This window comes from Moschus berezovskii, chromosome 3, assembly GCF_049115385.1.
Source record: "Moschus berezovskii isolate FMDL1 chromosome 3, NW_MosBer_1.0, whole genome shotgun sequence".
NCBI classification, from domain to species: domain Eukaryota; kingdom Metazoa; phylum Chordata; class Mammalia; order Artiodactyla; family Moschidae; genus Moschus; species Moschus berezovskii.
Window position 1 is genome coordinate 102,425,976 of NC_142462.1, and position 22,248 is coordinate 102,448,223.

The following is a 22,248-nucleotide window of genomic DNA, read 5'->3' on the forward strand; positions in this document are numbered from 1 at the left end:
TTCCTGCAGTCACACGGAGCCTGACTAAGTCTTGGTGTGATTTCAGAGTTTGTCTAACACAACTGCTGAAGACCTGAGTGACTCCCTTGCTCACCACAGGGCACTGAGAACTTACTATAGTGCAAGAGCCTAAATGGTAATGAAATGCTCCTCTAAAGAGCAGAGGACACAGATTATTTTCTCTGCACGAAAACTAACATTACAGCACCTGGTATAATGCTGAGAAGGCAGCAGGTATCCAATAAACGCTTGCTAAATTAAGTCATGATTAAGTGCAGATACTTCTGCACATTCAGCTGCAACTGGTCAGATGTGAAAATCAGTTCTTAGAAGAGGGGGGGAAAGCTTTTTAAACCTCCCCAAACCATGAACATCACCAAACTCAGTCTTGTCTGCTGACAATGAGCCCAAAAGAAAATCTGTCAGTCTACTAACACCATGGGCACGCATGCTCAGTCACGTCAGCTGTGTCCGACTCTTTGTGACACCACGGACTGTAGCCCACCAAGCTCCCTGCCCATGGAATTTCCCAGGCAAGAATACTGAAGTGGGTTGCCATTTCCTTCTCCAGGGGATCTTCCCGATCCAGGGATCAAACCTGCGTCTCCTATGTCTCCTGCAACGCAGATGGATTCTTTACTGCTCAGCCACCAGCGAAACCCACTAGCACCATAGCCTGAACTAAACATGCACTCTGACCCAGGATGAGCACCGAAGTCCCGAGTGGGCAGGGCCAACTCTCACCTCCTTTATGCGCACCACCTTCTCCCCTCTGGTGGCATTCAGCAGCAGCTTTCTGAGCTGTCTGTCATCCACGGCCTTTGGGAGATTGTGCAGGCACAGCCTGGTCCGGGAGACAAAGATATTTTGGTCCTTGAGTTTCTGATGCTTCAGCAGCTCGAACTGAAAGAACAACAAATTTGTTAACAGTACAATCCACGCTTTAAAGAAACAGGCACATAATTCTCCAACAGGAAAGAACCATGACCCCAATCCAGTGACCACAAATCTAGAAAAAATAAGGGAAATCACCCACGCTGCAGCCTTTTGATGATGCCCAGCATACAGGGAAAGAAAGGTTCGAGGAGGCAAGAGGGTGGGTGGGTGATAAGATCATGGGCTCTGGAGTCGGGCTGAATTCGAGGAGTTACAGAACACTTTTTAAGCCTCAATAATTTCACCTACAGGGTAGAACTGCAGATCAAAATATAATACCGATTTTTCAGTCCTGATGTGAGGCTGAAATGAGGTAATATGCATAAAATCCCAAGCTCAAATCTGGCCCAGAGCAAATAATAAATAATACTGTAGTTAACATCTATGCCAAGTCCTTACCTATCCACCAACTCAAACTGATTATTTAGTCCTTCCAAAAGGAAATGGATTTACTTAAAGAATACACAACAGAATACTGTCTTGTCTCAACTCTGCCACCTTGAGGCAAAGAAACGTCAATTGAAACAAATGGTTTCCAGAGCCTGACCTATGTTGCACAAAGCACTGGCCCCAGGACAGCCTATCTCTAAAGTGAAAGGGTGACCGTCTTCTCCTGACTTGTTTCTTAAAAGCAGCTCAGCAGAAAAAAGTTTTAAGTTAAACTTTTATCAAGTTTCATTTTTGCCACTTATTTGGTAAAGGTACTATTACAGCAACTCACAAAATAAATACCCTGGAAACGAATATTAAAAGGGCTATTTGAAGGGTTATCATGCTTAAATTCAGCAGTATGATTTTTCTCCCAGGACAAGCTTGCGTCTGCTGTTTGATTATAACGCATATAAGCTAGTGAGCCTTTAACTAGGAAAATTCACTTTAAGGAGAATTAAAGGTGTCACTATCGCACTGTGATCAGAAAAGGGCATCCAATGCCCCCCACATACCATGATCTCCAGATCAAAAACTGTCGAGGTCACTAGTTTAGAACATGCACACAGAAAAGACATGCTGCCTCCAGCTGTCTCTACATTCTCGTCTCTGTCCATCATCTTTTGCACTTCCAGGTTCCAGAGCTAATTCTATTAATGATCATACATCTTTACCATTCTAGGCTGGTTTAGCTTTGTGAAAGTAAACTATAGTTTACCGGGCAAAAGTAAAAATTATTGGAACAAAGAGTGCTAAGCAGCAAAGGAACTCAACAGTATCAGTATCACTGCTGCTGCTGCTGCTGCTAAGTCACTTCAATCGTGTCCGACTCTGTGTGACCCCATAGATGGAAGCCCACCAGGCTCCCTCGTCCCTGGGATTCTCCAGGCAAGAACACTGGAGTGGGCTGCCATTTCCTTCTCCAATGTGTGAAAGTGAAAAGTGAAAGTGAAGTCGCTCAGTCGTGTCCGACCCTTAGCGACCCCACGGACTGCAGCCCACCAGGCTCCTCCATCCATGGGATTTTCTGAGTACTGGAGTGGCTTGCCATTGCCTTCTCCGTCAGTTATCACTAGAAATCCCATAATACGGGGTTTTCCTAAAATGATTTCATAATCTGGAGATACCACCCTCCCTCCACCAAAATACATCTTATCTCTCCCTTCCAAGACCCACATCCACACTTCCCTCCAGATTTACTCTGGCCCACACTGACCTTCCTTTCTCATGTTATTCTGCATTTATACTGACACCTAATTATACATAGCCTGTGCCTTTAAGGGTCTACTTCATGATCTAGAAGCATACTATCTGGCAAACACACACTGTTGAGCATTACAAAAACAATAAGACTCAGTACATAATGTTGACATGATATTATGTATAACGTCAGGTTAGTGGCTGTTCCACCTGTACACCTGTTTTCTAACAATAGTGTAAGTAGCATCTGTGACCAATACTTGCTTGGCTCTTTGATAAGTACCTTTAGTATTATTATTTATCAATTGATATTAAGTCCTGCAGAACCTGAAGCTGGTGCCTAATCTACTCACTCGTTCTCTCTTGGCCATATCAGCAGCGCTCACACCCTCTGCAGCCTTCGTCCCAGCACGAATCACTGCAGAAAGAGGGAAAAAGGCCAAGACATCAGCAAGGGAATTTTCACTGAGCAATAAGAGGAATGTGATGTGAATGATGCAAGCTCTCTGTAGAGGGCCCAGAGGACTACGCTGGCCGGGACACAGTGGTATCTGGGTAGGTCCAGAAATAGGCTACAGGGCTAAGTTCTCGTCTATGAGCTGCTCTCAAGGACTAAAACTCTGAACATTTTGTGATTTTGTTCCTCTTCTTCCTTCCCTTCAAAAAATTTCATGTCGTGCCCAAAGTCAGATGGGAAGGCCTAAAGGAAGTTCTGGAAATAAGTACATTTTAGGCATTTGGAATGCCAATATGCTCTACCTATGACCTGTCCTTGGAAATCTCCCTGCTCATGTATTTGGGAGCCATTTCTAAGCAGTGAGATAAGCCAATCAAGAGAACAGCCACACTGTATAACACAGGGCCTGGTCTCAAAGGTTAACGGCCTCGCATTTGCTAGTCCGGGCAGTAAGGTTGTGCAGCAGGTGGCAATACTGTGTGAAATAAAGGAAGGAATTCTCTCTTTTGTCTTAATTAAAGCTAATTTCTGACTATCTTTCTGACACTAAGGGAAAGGTACTCAGTGCATATTTAAAATCCATGAGTAATCCAAAAGAGTAATTTCAGTCATAATTTTCAACTCCTTCAGAAAACCTATCAGAAATGATGACAAGGGACAAAGGTAATTTGGATTTTTCCTCCCTCTTTGCCCTGATAATCTTCTGATGAAAATGTCTAAAGGCAATCAGTCAGTCAGAAAGGAGAATGGGGACTGGCTAATCCATGAATTGGGTGAAGGCTTCCTAACAGAAAGCTGTTAAAGTGGAATATCTGCTACATCTGCTAAAGTAGAATAATAAGAATATACCACCCTTAAAGAGGATGCAGGGTTTTTAATTTGAAACATGCTCCAAACATACTACTGTCGGGCTGCTATCATGGCAAGTGGCCAGCTACTCCGAAGCCAGGTTCCCCTCTCCCTGCCACTACTCACAGCCTTCTCGGGCCAGATAGAGGTTACGGGTCCCAGTCGGCTTCTTCACCTTCTTTGTCTGGAGTTTTGCAGCCTCATCACGGGTCACTGCCAAATCAACCTTAAGCTGCCGGCCATCCAGTTTAAGTCCACCAGCCTGAAACAGATTGAGACCTCTCTCTTAAAATTCATGATGAGCAGAAACTATGCACCTGACAAGGAGCACCAAGGAAGGGAAAACAGCAAACCCCCATTGTTGCATGGGCCCCCGCCGCTAGGATGTTTTAGGCCAGCCGGATGCAAGTGGATCACTGAGCATAACGGTATTTAGCACAGCTGTGCAAAGGCCACATGTTCATTTGTTTTCAGGGAGTTGATTAGTCCCAAAGTAGGACCAAATTAAGAAAAATTATCTGTAAATAGGCAAATTTTTAGTATGCTAAAGAAAGCTAATGAAATGGTAGTGATAACTCTACTCATGAGAATTTAAGAGACAATGGCAATACACGATAACTTAGCTCAAAACAATTTCTACTTGGTTATAGAATACACAGAAAAACTCTCTATCACCTACACACTTTCTCTCTCAAAGACTTACTCCACTTCACAGATGGCCTTAATCCCTTCTTGTCCCAGTCTTTCACACCATCAGCCTAGGATAGAGGCTGATATAAGAAACTGACCCATAATATAGATTATTATGCCTGCTTCCTTACCTATTAAGGATCACTCATCTTATAAACACCTACAGGGCTGACGTGAGGATTAAACAAGGTCATGCCTGTAAAGCTCAGGGCCTAACAAACACACTCTGCTGTGCTTAGTCCCTCAGCTGTTTCCGACTCTTTGTGACCCCGTGGACTGTAGGCCACCACGCTCCTCTGTCCATGGGATTCTCCAGGCAAGAATACTGGAGACGGCTGCCATGCCCTCTTCCAGGGGATCGTCCCCACCCAGCAATCAAACCCAGGTCTCATGTATTGTAGGCAGATCCTTTACCATCTGAGACACTAGGGAAGTCCTAACACACACTATGTGTTCAATAAGTCTTAGCTTTATTATTTTCATATCATTGACAATAATAATAATAAAGTTGTGTGGAAATATCATCTGTTGCCCCTGGGAGGCAATCACCTAAATTACAGAGTAAAAGAAATGTATTCCTTACCTCGGCCTCTGCAGAAGCAGCTTCAAGGCATTTTTGGGCTGCCTCCTGAGTCACGAACTGGGCAAACGCACAGCCTGCACAGAGAGACAAAACTAAGTGAGATTCCAAACTCGCACGGCCCACCTGGAAGCCAAAGACAACACTATGCGTGGTGGCAGCCTGACACGAAGTGGAAGGGGTAGTGGCATCCTTTTGTTAAGTACAATGAAACTTAACTAAAAAGCACTGTGTCCAGCACCACGGGTTCAAGACAGGCAAGAGAACACAACTGCTCATAATGGAATTTTATTATTACTTCCTTCATCTTTTCTAATGCTTCTTAGAAACTTTAGTCACACCATCTCATGCAATGAGAAATATCCACAAGAAATACTAGAGAAATTCCAGCCTAATGTTTCAGTATCACTTTCTACGTGCTTGTTAGAGGACTTAAAAAAAAGCAGCAGCAACCACTTAAGCCTGAAACTACAGATCTTACTGTCATCAGAGTCACTAAGGAGGCATCAGATGAGGGCAGGTCCAGTTCCTGGAGTAAAAGTCCCTGGCCTCTATCCTGTGAATATAGTGGTGAACTGGAAGTCATGAGCTCAACTTTTGACTCCTGCTATATGGCAACCCACTCCAGTGTTCTTGCCTGGAGAATCCCAGGGACAGGGGAGCCTGGTGGGCTTCCATCTATGGGATCACAAGGAGTCAGACACAACTGAAGTGACTTAGCAGCAGCAGCATAGAATTCCCACAGGCACACCTTTCACTGGTTAGAGGCAGGGCCTATCAACTATCCTAATCTTTTGCTTTTGATAAAAAGCAGCTTTTATAAGGAAAAAAAAAAGTTCACTTTACAGTAAACTAAAAAAAAAAAAAATTAAGTTCCATAATATATTGTCAGCATTCCTATAAACCTTAATTCTTCCCTCGGAGAGGAAGGCAATGCCATATTTCCTAGAGCTACTGGGGCACTGACCCTTTGCCCCTCTAAGAATGAATGGCAATGAACTAACTGCAAGGACGCATGTGGCAGGCCAACCCAAAGGCCACATCTAGTGAGGTCTTCCCTGCCTCCTGCAGGTAGAGCTAAGTACCCCCACATCCCTCCCCTGCCCCCACACTCCACCCCAGCCATCCTCCACTCCCATTTCTATTATGGATGTCAGGGAGCATCTGCCCCAAAACACTTGAACGTCTCAGGAAGAAAGCTCATGTTTCTTGGCTGTTTCTACATCTAAAGCACCTACCATAACGTCCCCCATTAGTAGATACTCAATAGGAAGCAACAAGTAATACAGAAAGAAGTCCAATATGAAGAAAATGAGGTGGGTTCTTCTCTCCGAATGGGTAAGAATGTTATCGTGGGAATTTCCAGGGTATCTACTGGGTCAGTTTTAACACTTCCCCAAAAGTCTTCAGATAATACTTAGCCCTTCCAGGCAGCAAAATAGCAGCTGACAGGGATGAGGGGTAGGAGGCAGCCAAGGCTGTAAGTAGGCAGAAAAAGTGCCAGGAAAATCTAATATGAGCTAGGGAAAGACAACATATCATGGGGAAAAAAAAAAAAACAACTATGCTTGTTAAAACCATTAACTCTCAGCTAACATTAAGAGACCAAGAAAGAGATTGACCAATTCAACCACAGACTCCATTCTAAAAATGTCAACCCAATACATTAGGGCACTCAAAAAGAGACAAAAGAGATGATCAGAATCAAGCAGTATCGGACAGCACTTGCAACATTCTATGCAATTCTAGTTGCCCATTTTCAGAAAAATAAAAATGGAGGTCCAAGAAGTATAATTGAGTATCAGAGCTAAAGGCACCTTAAGTGATTAGTTGAACCCACTCATTTTGCAGATAAGGAACAGAAGCCCACAGTGGTTAAATGGGTGCCAAAAAAATCACCCAGCTGGTGATTTAGCTGGGATTAGACCCCTAACCTCCCGAAAGCAATTTAGTCTTTTTTCCATTACACTACCTCATTTTACATCTTCTATAGCTAAGTAAAAACTAAAAATGATCAGGTTTCATCAAACTGGAAAATAAGATTTAGAATGGAGGTAATTTATCCATAGATAGGCTCCAGAGAGCTCCAAAACACTCAGAAATGGCATTTTTATGAGGATAGGGTTCAGAGTTCTTGCTAGATCTCAAAGGGATCAAGAACCAGAATAAATTAAAAAGTCACTGCTTTAGCAGAACAACTGCACTCGATAAACTCAAAGATTATGAATGGGTTGAAAAGATGCTTATCTAACAGTATGTTAGAATGAGGAGTGGTCAACCTCAAGCTCAAAAGAAATAGCTTAGGGGAAAAAAAAAACGGCACCACACTAAGGCAGCACTTCTGCTTTTCCTTTGACCACTGGCATTGCAGCAAAGTTTCCATCAGCTTCCCTCACTAACAAAAGCAACTGAAAAATATCTTAGTAATTTCAAGCACTGTGGAATGATTAATACCCATGAGATGCCATCACATTTGAAATTCAAAGAACAACAAATGGAATTCATTACCCTAAAGTAAATAAGCAAGAGCTTAAAAAGCTTAGACAAAATTATGGCTGGCAACACCATGACAGATGCTGAGTTTGACATCACTGGAAGACAACCTCAGAATGTCCTTGGTGCTTCTATGGATCACAGAAACCTGGATGATGGTGGACCCCTCGGAGTGGCACACATTATGCTCTCATGTAACCTAGTCAGTGCCCATGACAGTGGTCTCAATCCTTTTGGGCCTGACCAGATGACAGCAAATACCTTTAGAATGCTCTGTGTCTGGATGCAAGACGATGCGGACATATTTAAGATCTCCAAATTGCTGCAGGAGCTCTCCAAGGTCTTCTTCCTCTGAGTCGAAGGACAGGTTTCTATGGAGGACAAACAGGTCACAAGAGCGGTCAATTACAAAAGTGAGACCCTGTGTTCCAATACAAGGTGAGTGAGTCAGACATGATCTGGAGTGGTTCCTTGAAACCACCCTCCCCAAGGACAGCACCAAGGGGTGACCCCCACTAGCCAGGCCACTGATGTATAACTCTGCCCATTGGCCATAACTGACTGACCTTCCTCTGTTAATCAGATTCTTTCTCCCAGGAATATAAAACTCGAACACACATATACAAAGACCAGAAGTTGCAGATACAGATTCACCTCAAAGCAGCAGTGTGGGGAGCTGAAAATGTTCTGTAACATATATATGTATCTCCACATATAAAGGTATATGTTTATCTGTGGCTATATATATGAAAAATGTCACTGGGTTGTACACATAATTTACAGAATACATGTTACACCTTAACAAGGGATAAAACAAGAATGAGTGTGTTCAGAGAAAGGATCACACAATCTTCCACAGCAAAGGACCCAGTAAAGGTCCCTTCTTGAGGTTTGCTCTTTGACAACTTTGATTCTGTGAGCTACCCTAACGTTCATCCAACAAACCAGGTTTTTCACTTAAATTGGCCAAAATTAGTTTCCCTTAGAACCAAAAGACTGACAGCAAATGAGAAGTCAAACATCTCTCAATGTCTCCTCTGAACTCCTATGAAATCTAGGTTTCAGTTAAAATTTTACAAAAGTCAGAAAATCCTTCAAAATAGTAACTCAAAACCAAACATGGTAAAAGTTTATTAGCTAAGTACCAAAAAACAAAGAGAGAGAAAACTACTATTTCCCTTGATGGGATTAAAAAATGCTGGAAGAAGATTTTGTTCTACTAAATTTCTACGCAGTGTAAGGTTCTTAACCCAGTTATGCACAGCCTTCCAGGGGCAAGAAAAAGAGTCCCAAATAAATATCTACAATTTTACTTCTCTTTTGCTCAATTAACAGCTCCATAAACAGTTTTATCTTATTGAGCAACCAAGATAAAAAAGATTATCTGCAATAAGACACATCCTAGCTACATTATTCGGAGAAGGCAATGGCAAGCCACTCCAGTACTATTGCCTAGAAAATCCCATGGATGGAGGAGCCTGGTAGGCTGCAGTCCATGGGGTCGCTAAGGGTCGGACACGACTGAGCGACTTCACTTTCACTTTTCACTTTCACAGATTGCAGAAGGAAATGGCAACCCACTCCAGTGTTCTTGCCTGGAGAATCCCAGGGACGGGGGAGCCTGGTGGGCTTCCGTCTATGGGGTCACACAGAGTCGGACACGACTGAAGTGACTTAGCAGCAGCAGCAGCAGCTACATTATTGCTTCTAATTTGCCTCATCGTGTTCACAGCCTTCTCTCTTCCATCCCTTTACTTTCCTAAGTTCTCTTTAAATTAAAAAGATGTGTAAGGAAGGGAATCCTTTGTATTGAGGTCACAGGCTTCTAAGTGTGACATTCCTCATTCCTATTACACAGAATCCTCGACAAACATGAAATTATTTATATGGAAATTCCAAATAACACAGTAAAAGAAAAAAAGGAGAGACATGCTATAAAGGAAGAAAATGGGCTACAGCACAGCAAGTATAAGCTGAAATCATCCTTGTTAAGTATTTATGATATGAACATATGCGTGGGTATTCCTTGGGTAGTGATGAAAGTTAATTTTGTGTGTATGTCTTTTTGCCTATTCATTTCCTAAATTTCCCACAATAAACATAAATTACTTGCATAATGAAAACCATCTTTAAAAGACTGTACAAGAGAATAAAACAGAAATCTCTAAAATAAGACCCAAATAGCCCTAGCAAAATGGTACTTAAGAAAGGACAAAAAGGCCGTCGAGGTGTGCCAAGGACATCCCGACTTCCTGCAAATGCCAACCTACGACTGAAACCGCAAAGGCAACATGATACGGTATCCCCCTCTCTCGGTTTTCCAGGAAACAGATGGGATGTTTCACTTTATGGACGTGACTTTAGATCAGTCAGGCATGAGGAAAGAATTAACTTGGGACAAGAGGTACAATTCCTCCCCAGCACTCACCCTAAAACAAAGGCCAGAAGCAAGATGCTTCTATTAATAATAGTTGAAGAATTCATTTGTTCCAATGACGCCACCCCAATTACAAAGAATGAAATCTAAATGAGAAGATACAAAGAACCCTGCTGTTTATCTCCTGTGTATAGTTGGTTCTCCTACACGTTTCGCACTGTGTGCTATGTTCCTAGGCAGATGCGCTGATGGTCTTACATGCATCTGACTTTTTGGCCTAGCTAACAGAATTAGTGAAAAAAAAAAAAAAGAAGAAAAAGAAAGGAAGGGAGGAAGGAAGGGAGGGAGGAAGAGAAGAAAAACTTATGAAAGCAACAGAAACAGCGGTTCTCCAGATAGAAAGTCATACCTGATAAAGACAGTCTTCCCTTCATTCACATCAGAGGGTAATTTCCTCCTCTTCCTCTTCTTCTTTGAGACTTCTATATCCAAAGTAAAAAGAAAAGCAACAAGCTGAACTTAAGACTAGAGCAAGCCTTACAACAAAGAGCTAAGCTGTTAAATATATAAAGATCTTACATAAATTAAGAAGAAATCCAATTAAAAATGAACAAAGGATACACAACTAAATATATGAAAATGCTCAAACTCACTCATAATTAAAGAAAGACACAGCACCAAAAATGAGACATTATTTTTCACCGAAGATTGGCAAAAATCAAAAAGGACAGATGAAATCCATTGTGGTAAGGGTGTGGGGGAAAATAAGAGAGAGAGAGAGATCCCCCTACACTGTCTGATGGTAAACCTTCTAGAAATGTAAAACGTAGAACATCCGAAGAGGAAAAATAAAATACATTCACACAGACAAATATATATTACACTTTACACCAGTGCATATACATTCATGTTTTAGTTACAGAAGTATTATATTAACTATCCTCAGATACACAAGAAACACTGGTTGTCTGGTGGTTTAGTCGCCAAGTTGTGTCCAACTCTTGAGACTCCATGGATTGTAGCCCGTCAGCAGGTTGCCTCTGAGGAAGGGCCTTAAGTGGCTGTGGATTTGGGTTTAAGGGAGATTCACTGATTTTAAGAATTGACATATATGCTTATATATACAAAGAAAATTTCTGGAAGGATACAAAAGAAGTAACAGAGGTTACTTTGGGGGACTACTGGGAGGGTTGGTGAGGAACTTTTACTTTCTGTATTACACCCTTTTGCAGTACTCTTGCCTAGAAAATCCCATGGATGGAGGAGCCTGGTGGGCTGCAGTCCGTGGGGTCGCTAAGGGTCGGACACGACTGAGCGACTTCACTTTCACTTTTCACTTTCACACATTGGAGAAGGAAATGGCAACCCACTCCAGTGTTCTTGCCTGGAGAGTCCCAGGGACGGGGGAGCCTGGTGGGCTTCCGTCTATGGGGTCACACAGAGTCGGACACGACTGAAGTGACTTAGCAGCAGCAGCAGCAGCAGCACCATACATATATTTTAAATTAATTTTCTCTCATTATTGTCTATCAGTCATTTTTTCAAGTGAAAGAAGAGACAGCTGAATCTGGTTGTAGAATGAAAGGTCTTTCAGTGTAAAAGCTTCTTTGCTTCTAAGGTGTCTACCATTCTCTCCTCATAGAAAAAAGTTTATTTCCTCAGATTTCTCATATGATCAAATCAACATGCCAGACTTACAAAAAATGGAGAAGGGAGACCTGATTAGTGAATAAAAAACCTCCAAAGAAACTAAAGGACCACTTACTGACCACTTTTTATTCTGTAATGACCTGCCTCACTCAATAAATAAGTGAAGTTTAAACCCAACATTCTTGATGAAAGTAGTAATATGGTTTGGTTACAGTTTTACAAAATGCCCCAGGAGGTCCTTTATCCCCATTTCAATTCAAAATTGTTGTTTTACTCCACTAATGGCACAGAACAGTAACTATGATAATATTGGCAGTCATTAGTAGTACAAATAATTTAATCTTCACAACCCTATGTGGTTATTAAAGCCATTTTATAGGTGAAGAAACTGAGGTACAAAGAGGTTAAGTAACTTGCCCCAAAGTCATACCTCAAGAAACGAGCAGACACAGGATTTGAACCTCTTTGCTAAACAAGCTACACCTGTGATCTCTAGGAAACATGGGGTTTTTATTAATTCACTCCTGTTCACCCAGTAACCAGCACTGCAGGCATCCTGAATACCTGCTGTCTGAATAAATCAAGGTGTGTTTATCAGAAAAAATATCAACAACCTCAGATATGCACATGATACCACTCTAATGGCAGAAACAGAAGAGGAACTAAAGAGCCCTTGAAGAGGGTGAAAGAGGAGCGTGAAAAAGCAGGCCTAAAACTCAACATTCAAAAAACTAAGATCATGGCATCTGGTCCCATCACTTCATGCCAAATAGATGGGGAAAAGTTGAATCAGTGACATATTTTATTTTCTTGGGTTCCAAAATCACTGCAGATGGTGAAAGCAGCCATCAAGATGCTTGCTCCCTAGGAAAAAAGCTATGACAAGCCTGGACAGCGTATTAAAAAGCAGAGACATCACTTTCCTGACAAAGGTCTGGAGAGTCAAAGCTATGGTTTTTCCAGTAGTCAGACGTACGGGTGTGAGTAGTAGTAGTGCTGGTCACTCAGTCGTGTCTGACTCTCTGTGACCCCACAGACTGTCACTCGCCAGGCTCCCTGTCCATGGGATTCTCCAGGCAAGAATACTGGAGTGGGTTGCCATTCCCTTCTCCAGAGGGTCTTCCCGACCCAGGGATGAAACCCAAGTCTCCTGCATTGCAGGCAGATTCTTTACCATCTGAGCTACAGAGAAATCAGTTGGACCATAAAGAAAGTTGAGCACCGAAGAATTGATGCTTTTGAACTGTGGTATTGGAGAAGACTCTTGAGAGTCCCTTGGACTGCAAAGAGATCAAACCAGTCAATCCTAAAGGAAATCAGTCCTGAATATTCATTGGAAGGACTGATGCTGAAGCTCCAATACTTTGGCCACCTGATGTGAAGAAATGACTCTGGAAAAGAACCTGACTTGGGAAAGATTAAAGGCAGGAGGAGAAAGGGACGACAGAGGATGAGAAGGTTGGATGGCATCACCAATGGACATGAGTTTGAGCAAGCTCCGGAGATGGTGAAGGACAGGGAAGCCTGGCGTGCTGCAGTCCATGGGGTCGCAAAGAGGCAAACACAACTGAGCGACTGAACAACAGTTAAAAAAAAAAAGAAAAGGTACATTTTCTATCCTGACAGGTTCAAAAATCACTGTCACATGCAGCATCTATTGCAACAGTTCAAACAGCAAACACATGGGCATTTATTTACACACACTGTGGAAGAGTATGCACAGAATAACATTCATTCATCAGTTCCAAATTTGTTTATCTACATTTAAAAAAAAAAAATTCTGCAAATGCAGAAGTGTTTGTTGGTCTTTGCTTGTTTTCTTGCCAATTCTTTGGGACTGAAAGTCATGGAGCCAGATCAAAACTTCCAGGAGAACAAGGATTTTTTTTTTTTTAGTTCAAAATTTAACATTAGTAGGTATTCCATAAGTGTTTCTTTTAAGTGAATGAAGAGGAGAGGGGACTTGTTTTGCTGAACTAAATGGAGTAGTGGAATGCCAAGATTACATTCTAGTGAGCAGAACTCAAAAACTGCCTCTACATCTATCCTGCTGCTGCTGCTACGTCACTTCAGTCGTGTCCGACTCTGTGTGATCCCATAGATGGCAGCCAACCAGGCTCCCCCGTCCCTGGGATTCTCCAGGCAGGAACACTGGAGTGGGTTGCCATTTCCTTCCCCAATGTGTGAAAGTGAAAAGTGAAAGTGAAGTCACTCAGTCGTGTCCGACCCTTAGTGACCCCACGGACTGCAGCCTACCAGGCTCCTTCATCCATGGGATTTTCCAGGCAAGAGTACTGGAGTGGGGTGCCATTGCCTAGTTACCGCTAAAGCCAAAAGATTCTATCAGCAGCCATCTCACGTCTAACTTGATGAGACTCACATATCTTTTAGAAGACTGTTGGAGGAGGGGGCCATAAAAAGAAGACAGCAGCAACAAAGGCAACTAATACCATTGAGAGTCTACTGTAGGGAAGGTACTCGTCTAAATGTCAGGAGATGAGGACCTCTAATATCCAATCGCAGATGAAGTAACGAGGACACCAGAGGCAAGGACTTGACCAGACCCATACAGCTGGAAATAAAAAAGTCAGGACTTGAACCCACGTGATTTGACTCCTAAGCCCATGTGATAAAAGGCAGAGATGACTGCTAAAAAGAACTGAGCTTTTCCAGATAAAAATTTCTGAATTCAGTAGTTTGTTGCTATAATAACAGATTACTTTATTGCTGCTGTTAGTCTCCATCTTGGAAGGTGTCAGTGATTCAAGTACCTCTGATTTTGAGTAGCAGATACTAAGCTGAGTTTCTGGGGTCTGCTAACACTGTTGTTGTTGTTTTAGTAACTATGTTGTGTCTGACTCTTTTGCGACCGCAAGAGCTGTAGCCTGCCAGGCTCCTCTGTCCATGGGATTTCCCAGGCAAGAATACTGGAATGGGGTGCCATTTCCTTCTCCACTGCTAACACTGTAGACACTTCCAATAATACCTCTTAATCACTGAGGGGAAAAAACACCCGCTGTGGGTTTTCAAATCTACTTCATATAATTTATTGTTTACAGACAACAGCCAGAATGGAAAAATACAGCAGGGAAGGAAAAATGAATTTGTCACATTTAATAGAATGTAATTTTAGTACAAAAATAAAATAATTAAATTAATGAAAGAGGACCTACTTTGGTGGCAGAATGCAATATCCTGTTTATCCAGTTATTCATTCAACATGGATAATTCAGAGAGAGAGAGAGGCAATACCTCAGCAGTAGGCTAGGTTTTAAATTCCCTAAGAATCTTAATCCTCAAAACCACTCCAAACTCATTTAAAAAACAAAAATATCTTTAGAAGAAAGGAATATAAAGGTTTCACTTTCAGCATTTAAACACAAGTTTGACAGGACATCCTAAGGTCCTATTTAAAAAGAGGCCTGAGTGGCACTGATGCCCATTTCTCAGTAAACTATTTTAAATTTAAAGGTGTCTACAAAAAGTCCAGGCAAACCTTCCTCCTCTTGTTCTTCACTGCTGGTATCACTCTGAGCCAGGCCCTCTCCACCATCAATACTATCTCTTTCCTCCAGGTCTCTGTCGTCATCAGAATGCTCCTCATCACTGCTTTCTGCAGGTGCTGGCCTCCTGACTGCCCTGCAACGGCACAGATCAGAACTGAGGTCTGGGCTGAGAGGGGGCCCTATCCAACTTCACCACTCATGCCAATTATCCAATGTTGGGGCCAGGGAAAGATACCTTCTTCCTCTTAGGGACAGTCCTAAATCTTCCTCTGTTGTCTCAGAACACACTGAGCCACTTACCTCTTCTGAATCTGTACAGGCTTGGGCAGCTTTGATTCTTTATCCTCCTCCTCCTCGTCATCATCATAATCACTCTCATTCTCCTCCTCCATATCCTCTTCTTCCCTGCTATTCTCTTGACCCAGTTCCTGATGTTCAGGTTCAGGCCTCTTCTCCTCACCTTCATAGACGATAAAGAAAGTTAGGAATTCATCGAGTATCCAAAACAAGGTCATTTAAACAAGAGTACCTAACACCCCAAATTACTGGTTCCTGTGGTCTTACAGATGCTCATATATTTTTCTTACTCTACCCAACAGGAGAAAGTATGAGGAAAAAAAAAAAGCAAAAAACAAACAACAAGAACCCCTCATCCCTGAGGTTTCCTTGGAGGCTGTTCCATTCACCAGAAGCCCTAAGGTTAACCTGGCTCAGCAACTGAGTCTCTGCAAACAGTCCACTGCTGTGTGCCACGGCCAGCACAGGAAACACTCTGGAGCCCAGCCATGAGCTTTAACCTCTGATAGTTCTGTTCTCTGAGCTCCTGGTGGCTTAAAAGCCAACTGTTTTCTAAATAAAACTCAAGTCTTAAGCTTCCCTATTTATAATGTTCCATCACTCCGTATTATGAAAGCTGGGAAAGGACAGCAAGTAGTAGGGACAATGAACTTGGGCTCCGCTACTCACATCCACATCGAGGAGTGAGCTGAGACTCAAAAGGTCCTGTTTTGGGACCAGATCACCAACCCCTCCTACTCAACACCACTGCATCTTACCTGGGACAGAAGTAGACTGTGTATTTTTATATTTATCCTTTGCCACAGCCCAATCCACAGCCACCGTCCGCCCTGTCAGACACAAAAGTAGCATCAGAAAGGCGTTCTTCTCTTTAACATTTCTATTTCCTATAAACAACTTCCTGGTCATCAAAGACAGTAATGGAACCAAAGGAGGCAGATAAACTGCAGATTCAGAGGCTGTTGGTCCTAAAACAAAACTCCTGGTAGGTGTCTATTCTTTTAACCTTTAACCTTTTTTATGAACAGAAGTTTTGCCTCTCTACACAGTCACTACACCTGGGATAAGATAGACTAAAAAAAAATAAAGCGTTAGTACGGTGCTTCCAGTTAGATCAAGTTTCCAGTTATCTGCACGTTATTCAGAAGTTAGGAAGTCTCCAATCCCTTCTTTAGGCATCAGTTCAGTTCAGTCGCTCAGTCGTGTCCGACTCTCCGCGACCCCATGAATCACAGCACGCCAGGCCTCCCTGTCCATCACCAACTCCCGGAGTTCACTCAAACTCATGTCCACAGAGTCGGTGATGCCATCCAGCCATCTCATTCTCCGTCGTCCCCTTCTCCTCCCGCCCCCAACCTTTCCCAGCATAGTACCTGGTAAATTAATACCCAGAGTAACCTCAAGGTCAGTTTAGGAGCCCACATATGCTGAATATGGATCATAATCAAGAGCGAAGAATGTGCTAATCCCACATCCCCTAGACAGCAATCTGCCTGTACATCAATGATTATTTCAGCGATGGTTTTTCATTAAGAGATTTAAAGCACACTCATCACCAAAAAAAGAAAAGAGAAGACTGAGAAGGTCCTGTCGAGTTTAACCCTAAGATCAAGTCCTAGGAACAGTTCACCAAAGCAGCTTCTATATTAGCAGTGAGACTCTCAACAAGGCAAACACCTTTCGGAAATGTAGAAAGCGGGTTACTGTGTTAATCTGCATGAACACCAGAAATGAGTCAATGGTATGGGCACAGAAAACTTACCTTTTATCTCTTTCATGTTCATGCCTCTGAGAGCCTTTCCTGCTTCTAGGAGGTTTTTAAACTGAACAAAAGCAAAACCACGCATCTTTCCATCTGTGTGCAAACATAACAAAGAAATTAGAGGTAGCAGGAGGAACCAACAGACACTAAGAAGGACTATACAGCAACCTGGACTGGTGAGAAGGCTCGAATCCTGCCAGCCAGTCAGCCCCCTGCCCAAAGCAAGAGCCTTTATCCTGCTGACGTTAGCGTGACAGGCTCACGAGAGCAATGCATTTAACTCGTCTTCTAAAAGGAGTTCTGATCTAACTAAAAACACCATCTGGGGAATAAACATTGTTCTGTGTCAAGCACTATACTTTATGTGTATCATATCATCTGGGGCTTGGAAAGTACAACCCGAACCTTATATTTCTATTTCAAATAGTGCCTAGTTGAAAGGTGACATGGAAAAACACCATTATGTAAAATAATCTAATCCACACAAAATAAAGGTTGGCAGGTACCTGGTTTCCTGGGGATATTTACTTCCAGGATAGTTCCAAACTGAGAAAATACTGTCTTTAAGTCATCTTCTGAGCACTGAAGCAGAAAGTGAGAAAAAAAGAGATGTTATCACGGCAAATAAATATAAAACATCAACTATTAAATCAGTTCACTGGGAAGGGCTTGAGTATTTTTACTCCTTTTAAAATTTTAAGACTAGGACATCAGACATTCCCAAATAGAGGACATCTTGCTTTGTATGTAAAAGGCAAAAAGGACAGACATGAGAGAGCTTGTCCTCTCCCAATCTCAGCAGTAGTTGCTGCAAAAGGAAGACATCTTCATGCTCTGTCCTCAATAAGTTATTGTTTATACAGGCCCATTTTCTGAATTCAATGCTGCTAAAGTTCATTCCCAGGAGGAATGAGGAGTTCAAGCAACTAGCAGGCCTTGGCTCCAAGAGCTTTCAGAACACTCACTGTTAGTTTTCTCTCTCTTACCTTAAAGCTCAGGTTTCGAATAATTAATCTGGCTTTCTTATCTGCCACTTTGGCTTTTTTAGGCTTCAGCTCCTTCTTTGAGGACTCTGAATTTTCTGAAAAATAAAAGGCAATGAAGTAAGTCTGTGATCCTCTCAGCCCAGAATATCACAGCAAAGTACTAGCAACAGAAGGCATTTATCACAGGGTTAAGTATGGCAATGCCCAGCAACCAGGTTTTCCAAACTCATAAGTAAACAAAAGACTAAAATGAGTAACAAAACACACTGGATGATTCTGGACATCAAAAGAAAATTCAGGAAGCTTTTAGGTCTAGATGCTACCCCCAGCCAATCCACTGTCCCCTCAATCCTGGGGGAAAACTCCTTTCAGTTACTAGAAACTCACCAGTTTTCCCCTTTTCCTTGGACTTATTTCTCAGTTTTTTCTTGGCAATGGTCACGTTGATCTTGCAGCCTTCAAAGGTGGTAATCTCCTTGAGGGCCCTCTGAACATCCTCCAGCATAGAAAAAGTGACATAGCCGAAGCCTCGACATGCCTTACTCCCTGGAACAATATGGGGGGAGGGATTAACAGTAAGCCAAGATCTCTAAACCAGTAAATTCTCACAGCCCTAAACTGACAGATATACAACCAGGCCAGCCAGTTATCAGTTGGCCAAAGTTCTCAAGAGGGAAAGAGACAAGATTAACACGAGAGCTCCCCCATCTCCTTTTTCCTCAAAAAGAGTTAGGCTTCCTCTTCTAATATGGTGTCTTGGCTGTTAGTTCCCTTTCTTCCATCTTTCCTGGCAATCTCAAGAATATGGAGGACCCATAATATGTATTACACCTCCAAAGAAGAACTCAACATCACACAGAACAAAACATCACCAGAGAAGGTAGGAAAGATAAGGATGGTAGCTTCAAAAACTACAATGAAATAATTCAGTTACCCCTCCTCAGAAAAAAGGACAGATCAGAAATGAATGCTAGGGGCCCTGAGAAAAGAACCTCAAACAATAAACACTGCTTCAGGAGCCTGCAGATACTATTACTGTTATTACCAAGCCTTAGAAATCAATATCAAATTAAACCTTTCCAAAGCAGCTGTGGCTCAGAGGTTAAAGCGTCTGCCTGCAATGCAGGAGACCTGGGTTCGATCCCTGGGTTGGGGAGATCCCCTGGAGAAGGAAATGGCAACCCACTCCAGTATTCTTGCCTGGAGAATCCCATGGACGGAGGAGCCTGGTAGGCTACAGTCCACGGGGTCGCAAAGAGTTGGACACCACTGAGTGACTTCACTTTCACTTTCAAAGCAGCTGTAAATCTTTTATCTCATTTTGTCAAACATACCAAGAAGGGAAAAGCCAATATTACCATCGCTTTTTTCCAAAGGAATTGTTGAAGACGAACAGTTGCAAATATCAACTGTAACCCACCTTTGCCCTTTCTGGTATGCTTTTTTTTTTAGTTTAATATTTTTGTGCAGTAAAATTTTAAGTAATTTACTGCATCAAAAAAGAAAAAGACAGACCAAGCAGTCTGCCTACTACCCAAAAAAGAAACAAAACTCCACACGCTCTCCTTTACAACTACACCCTAACCTGCTTTAGGGTGCAAGCCTTCTAACACAGGACACTGAGCCACATAAACTGGTAAAAGTTGACACCTGGCACTAGGAAAGCATACTATATTTCTTTATCCTTGAAACCCCTTCTCACAAAAGCCTGTCCACTCACCTTTCAAAAAACAAGAACAAGAAAAATCAGGGCCCTTCCTGATCAGTACAACCAAAAATAAAAAGCAGCTGAAACGTGAAGGAGTTTGCTGACAAAATAAAAGCTTATGTGCTCATAAAAACACCGTCCGTTATAAACAATTACAATAATCCTGTGAAATTATTCCCATCTTAAAGAGGGTAAGTGGCAAGTTCAAGTCACCACTACTGGTAAGACCTCATCCACTACCCCCTCCCTCCCATTCTTTGATTGAGTAGAGTACTCAATACATTTGGCTGTCTAGACAGGAAAGCAGTTTTTTGTTGTTGTTGCTGTTTAAAGGGAATAGGAGCTTTTGTTAAAGATGCTGACTATGTACATAGATAGTTACAGGTAAGGTTACACGTAGCCTATATTCTGAGGACCCAAAGAAGAATTCCTATTCAAAGGCCTGCTCTTCCCTGGAACGCAACGAACCATTGTAGAGCAGTGTTTCTCAGACTGGTTTGATGACCCACAGTACCAAATGTAATTTACAGTGGACCCAGCTGTTTATATACTGGAAAAGAAAAGTCTTATGAAAACTTCTCCTTTACCATACATAGATATACTCCTATTTCATTAAAAAAAAAAAAAACTCCAGTCATGAACCACTCAAGACCCACAAATGGACAATGATCTGCCGTTAAAGAAACTCTGCTGTACAGCACTCTCATTCACCCATATCTATACTTACAATGACAAAGGCCCCAGCTGTGTGTACAGCAATCAGAGCCATGTCAATGATCTTAAATCTAATTTCTGTTGCTAACAAAAGAGAAGACAACGATGGAGTGATTATTACCGCACTGTTAGCCTGCCTACTCACACACTCTGGTACCATGGGGGACAAGAGGGGTACCCAAGATATTACTTCAATCCAGCTGCTAGCCTGAAAGGCAAGAAGGCAGCCACCTGCAGCAACAGACTGATGTCTGGGAAGGAAGCTAAATCTGTGTTCTGGGCAACATCAGGTGTCATGTAATACAGTCTAGGTAAGAAGAAATGCCTCTACAATTAAAACCCTTACAATTCTTACTCATTCTAACACATGCTAACCCTCCTTCATAGCGATGCCATGAATATCAAATAGAATGAGAGGCATATGGCAGTATTCCACAAGTCAGTAAATACCTCCCGTGACTCAAGTCAAAACCCTTGGAGTCAGACTTGACACTTTTTTTCTCAGACCCCAAATCTGATCCATATTCCAATCATGTTTTACCCTCCTCGCTCCTAGAGCACCTGGTCCAACCCCATGACCTTTCACCTGGATTACCACAAGAGCCTAATAACTGGTCTCCTGGCTCCTGTCCTATTCTTAACAGCCTATTCTCAGCATGGCAGCCTCAGAGAATCTTTCAAAATGCAAGGCAGATCATATGCACTGCTCCCGGCTCAAAATCAGTGGTTTCCTATCTCACAGTAAAAGTCAAAGTCCTTTTGACTGTAAGGTCCTACATGATCTGGAAGGACCAGCTGGCATCTGCTAACTCTCTTTCCTTCACTCCGTGCATTCCAGTAACCCTGGTCTCGTCTATATTCCTCCAATATACTACACGCACTCCTCTTCAGTATCCTTGAGCTCCCTCTGCCTAAGCTGTTCCTCGCACTGAGAAACCCAAGTTCACTCTCTCACATCAGTAAGGTTCCCACTATCTATTCTTCACTCCTCTATAGCTTCCCCACCACCACCACACACACCTACGAGAGACTCCCTATCTTTTCTCCCTGGCTTATTTTTCTCCTCAATATTTATCACCATCATCACTATATATTTTGCTCATTGGCTGTCTTCCACATCCAGAACACAGAGCAAGGCTTTTGGTCTGTGCACTACTGTATCCCAAGGACCTACAACAGTTGCCTGGAACCTAGTAAACATTCAATTAATATTTACGGAATACATAAACGGGTGAATGAATAACATACTGGTTAAGAGCTCGGGGTCTGGTGATCAAATTCTGAATCCACTGCTTACTAGCAGTACGAACTTAACCTGAAGTTACTAAATTTCCTTAAGCCCTAGATTTCTCATCTGTAAAATGGAGTTTACTCTCCACCCAAAAAGACTGACAGGGAAATTAAAGGAGGTAACAGATGAAACTCAAGCACCACACCTGGCAATCAGCTGCTTCTCAGTAAGTCTTAGTGGTGTTTTATTAAGATCAGTTCAGTCGCCCAGTTGTGTCTGACTCTTTGTAACCCCATGGACTGCAGCACGCCAGGCCTCCCTGTCCATCACGCAGTCCATCACATTTATTAAGTTATTCACTAATAACTGAGATCTTGTATGTG

General features: G+C 42.4%; 1 protein-coding gene across 1 annotated transcript in view; it reads right to left on the minus strand.

Moving 5' to 3' along the window:
- The window catches only part of RBM28 (RNA binding motif protein 28), a 34,603-nt gene that overhangs the window by 11,916 nt on the left and 439 nt on the right, over positions 1–22,248 (minus strand). Inside the window, exons 2-14 of the mRNA XM_055421221.2 lie at positions 18,600–18,758; positions 18,213–18,307; positions 17,733–17,808; positions 17,227–17,319; positions 16,223–16,294; positions 15,468–15,627; positions 15,158–15,300; positions 10,421–10,493; positions 7,896–8,005; positions 5,145–5,218; positions 3,998–4,133; positions 2,919–2,983; positions 745–903 (exon numbers count right to left, since the gene is read on the minus strand). Of these exons, the coding sequence (XP_055277196.2) occupies positions 745–903; positions 2,919–2,983; positions 3,998–4,133; positions 5,145–5,218; positions 7,896–8,005; positions 10,421–10,493; positions 15,158–15,300; positions 15,468–15,627; positions 16,223–16,294; positions 17,227–17,319; positions 17,733–17,808; positions 18,213–18,307; positions 18,600–18,758 (1,415 nt within the window). The remainder of the gene's footprint in view (positions 1–744; positions 904–2,918; positions 2,984–3,997; positions 4,134–5,144; positions 5,219–7,895; positions 8,006–10,420; positions 10,494–15,157; positions 15,301–15,467; positions 15,628–16,222; positions 16,295–17,226; positions 17,320–17,732; positions 17,809–18,212; positions 18,308–18,599; positions 18,759–22,248) is intronic.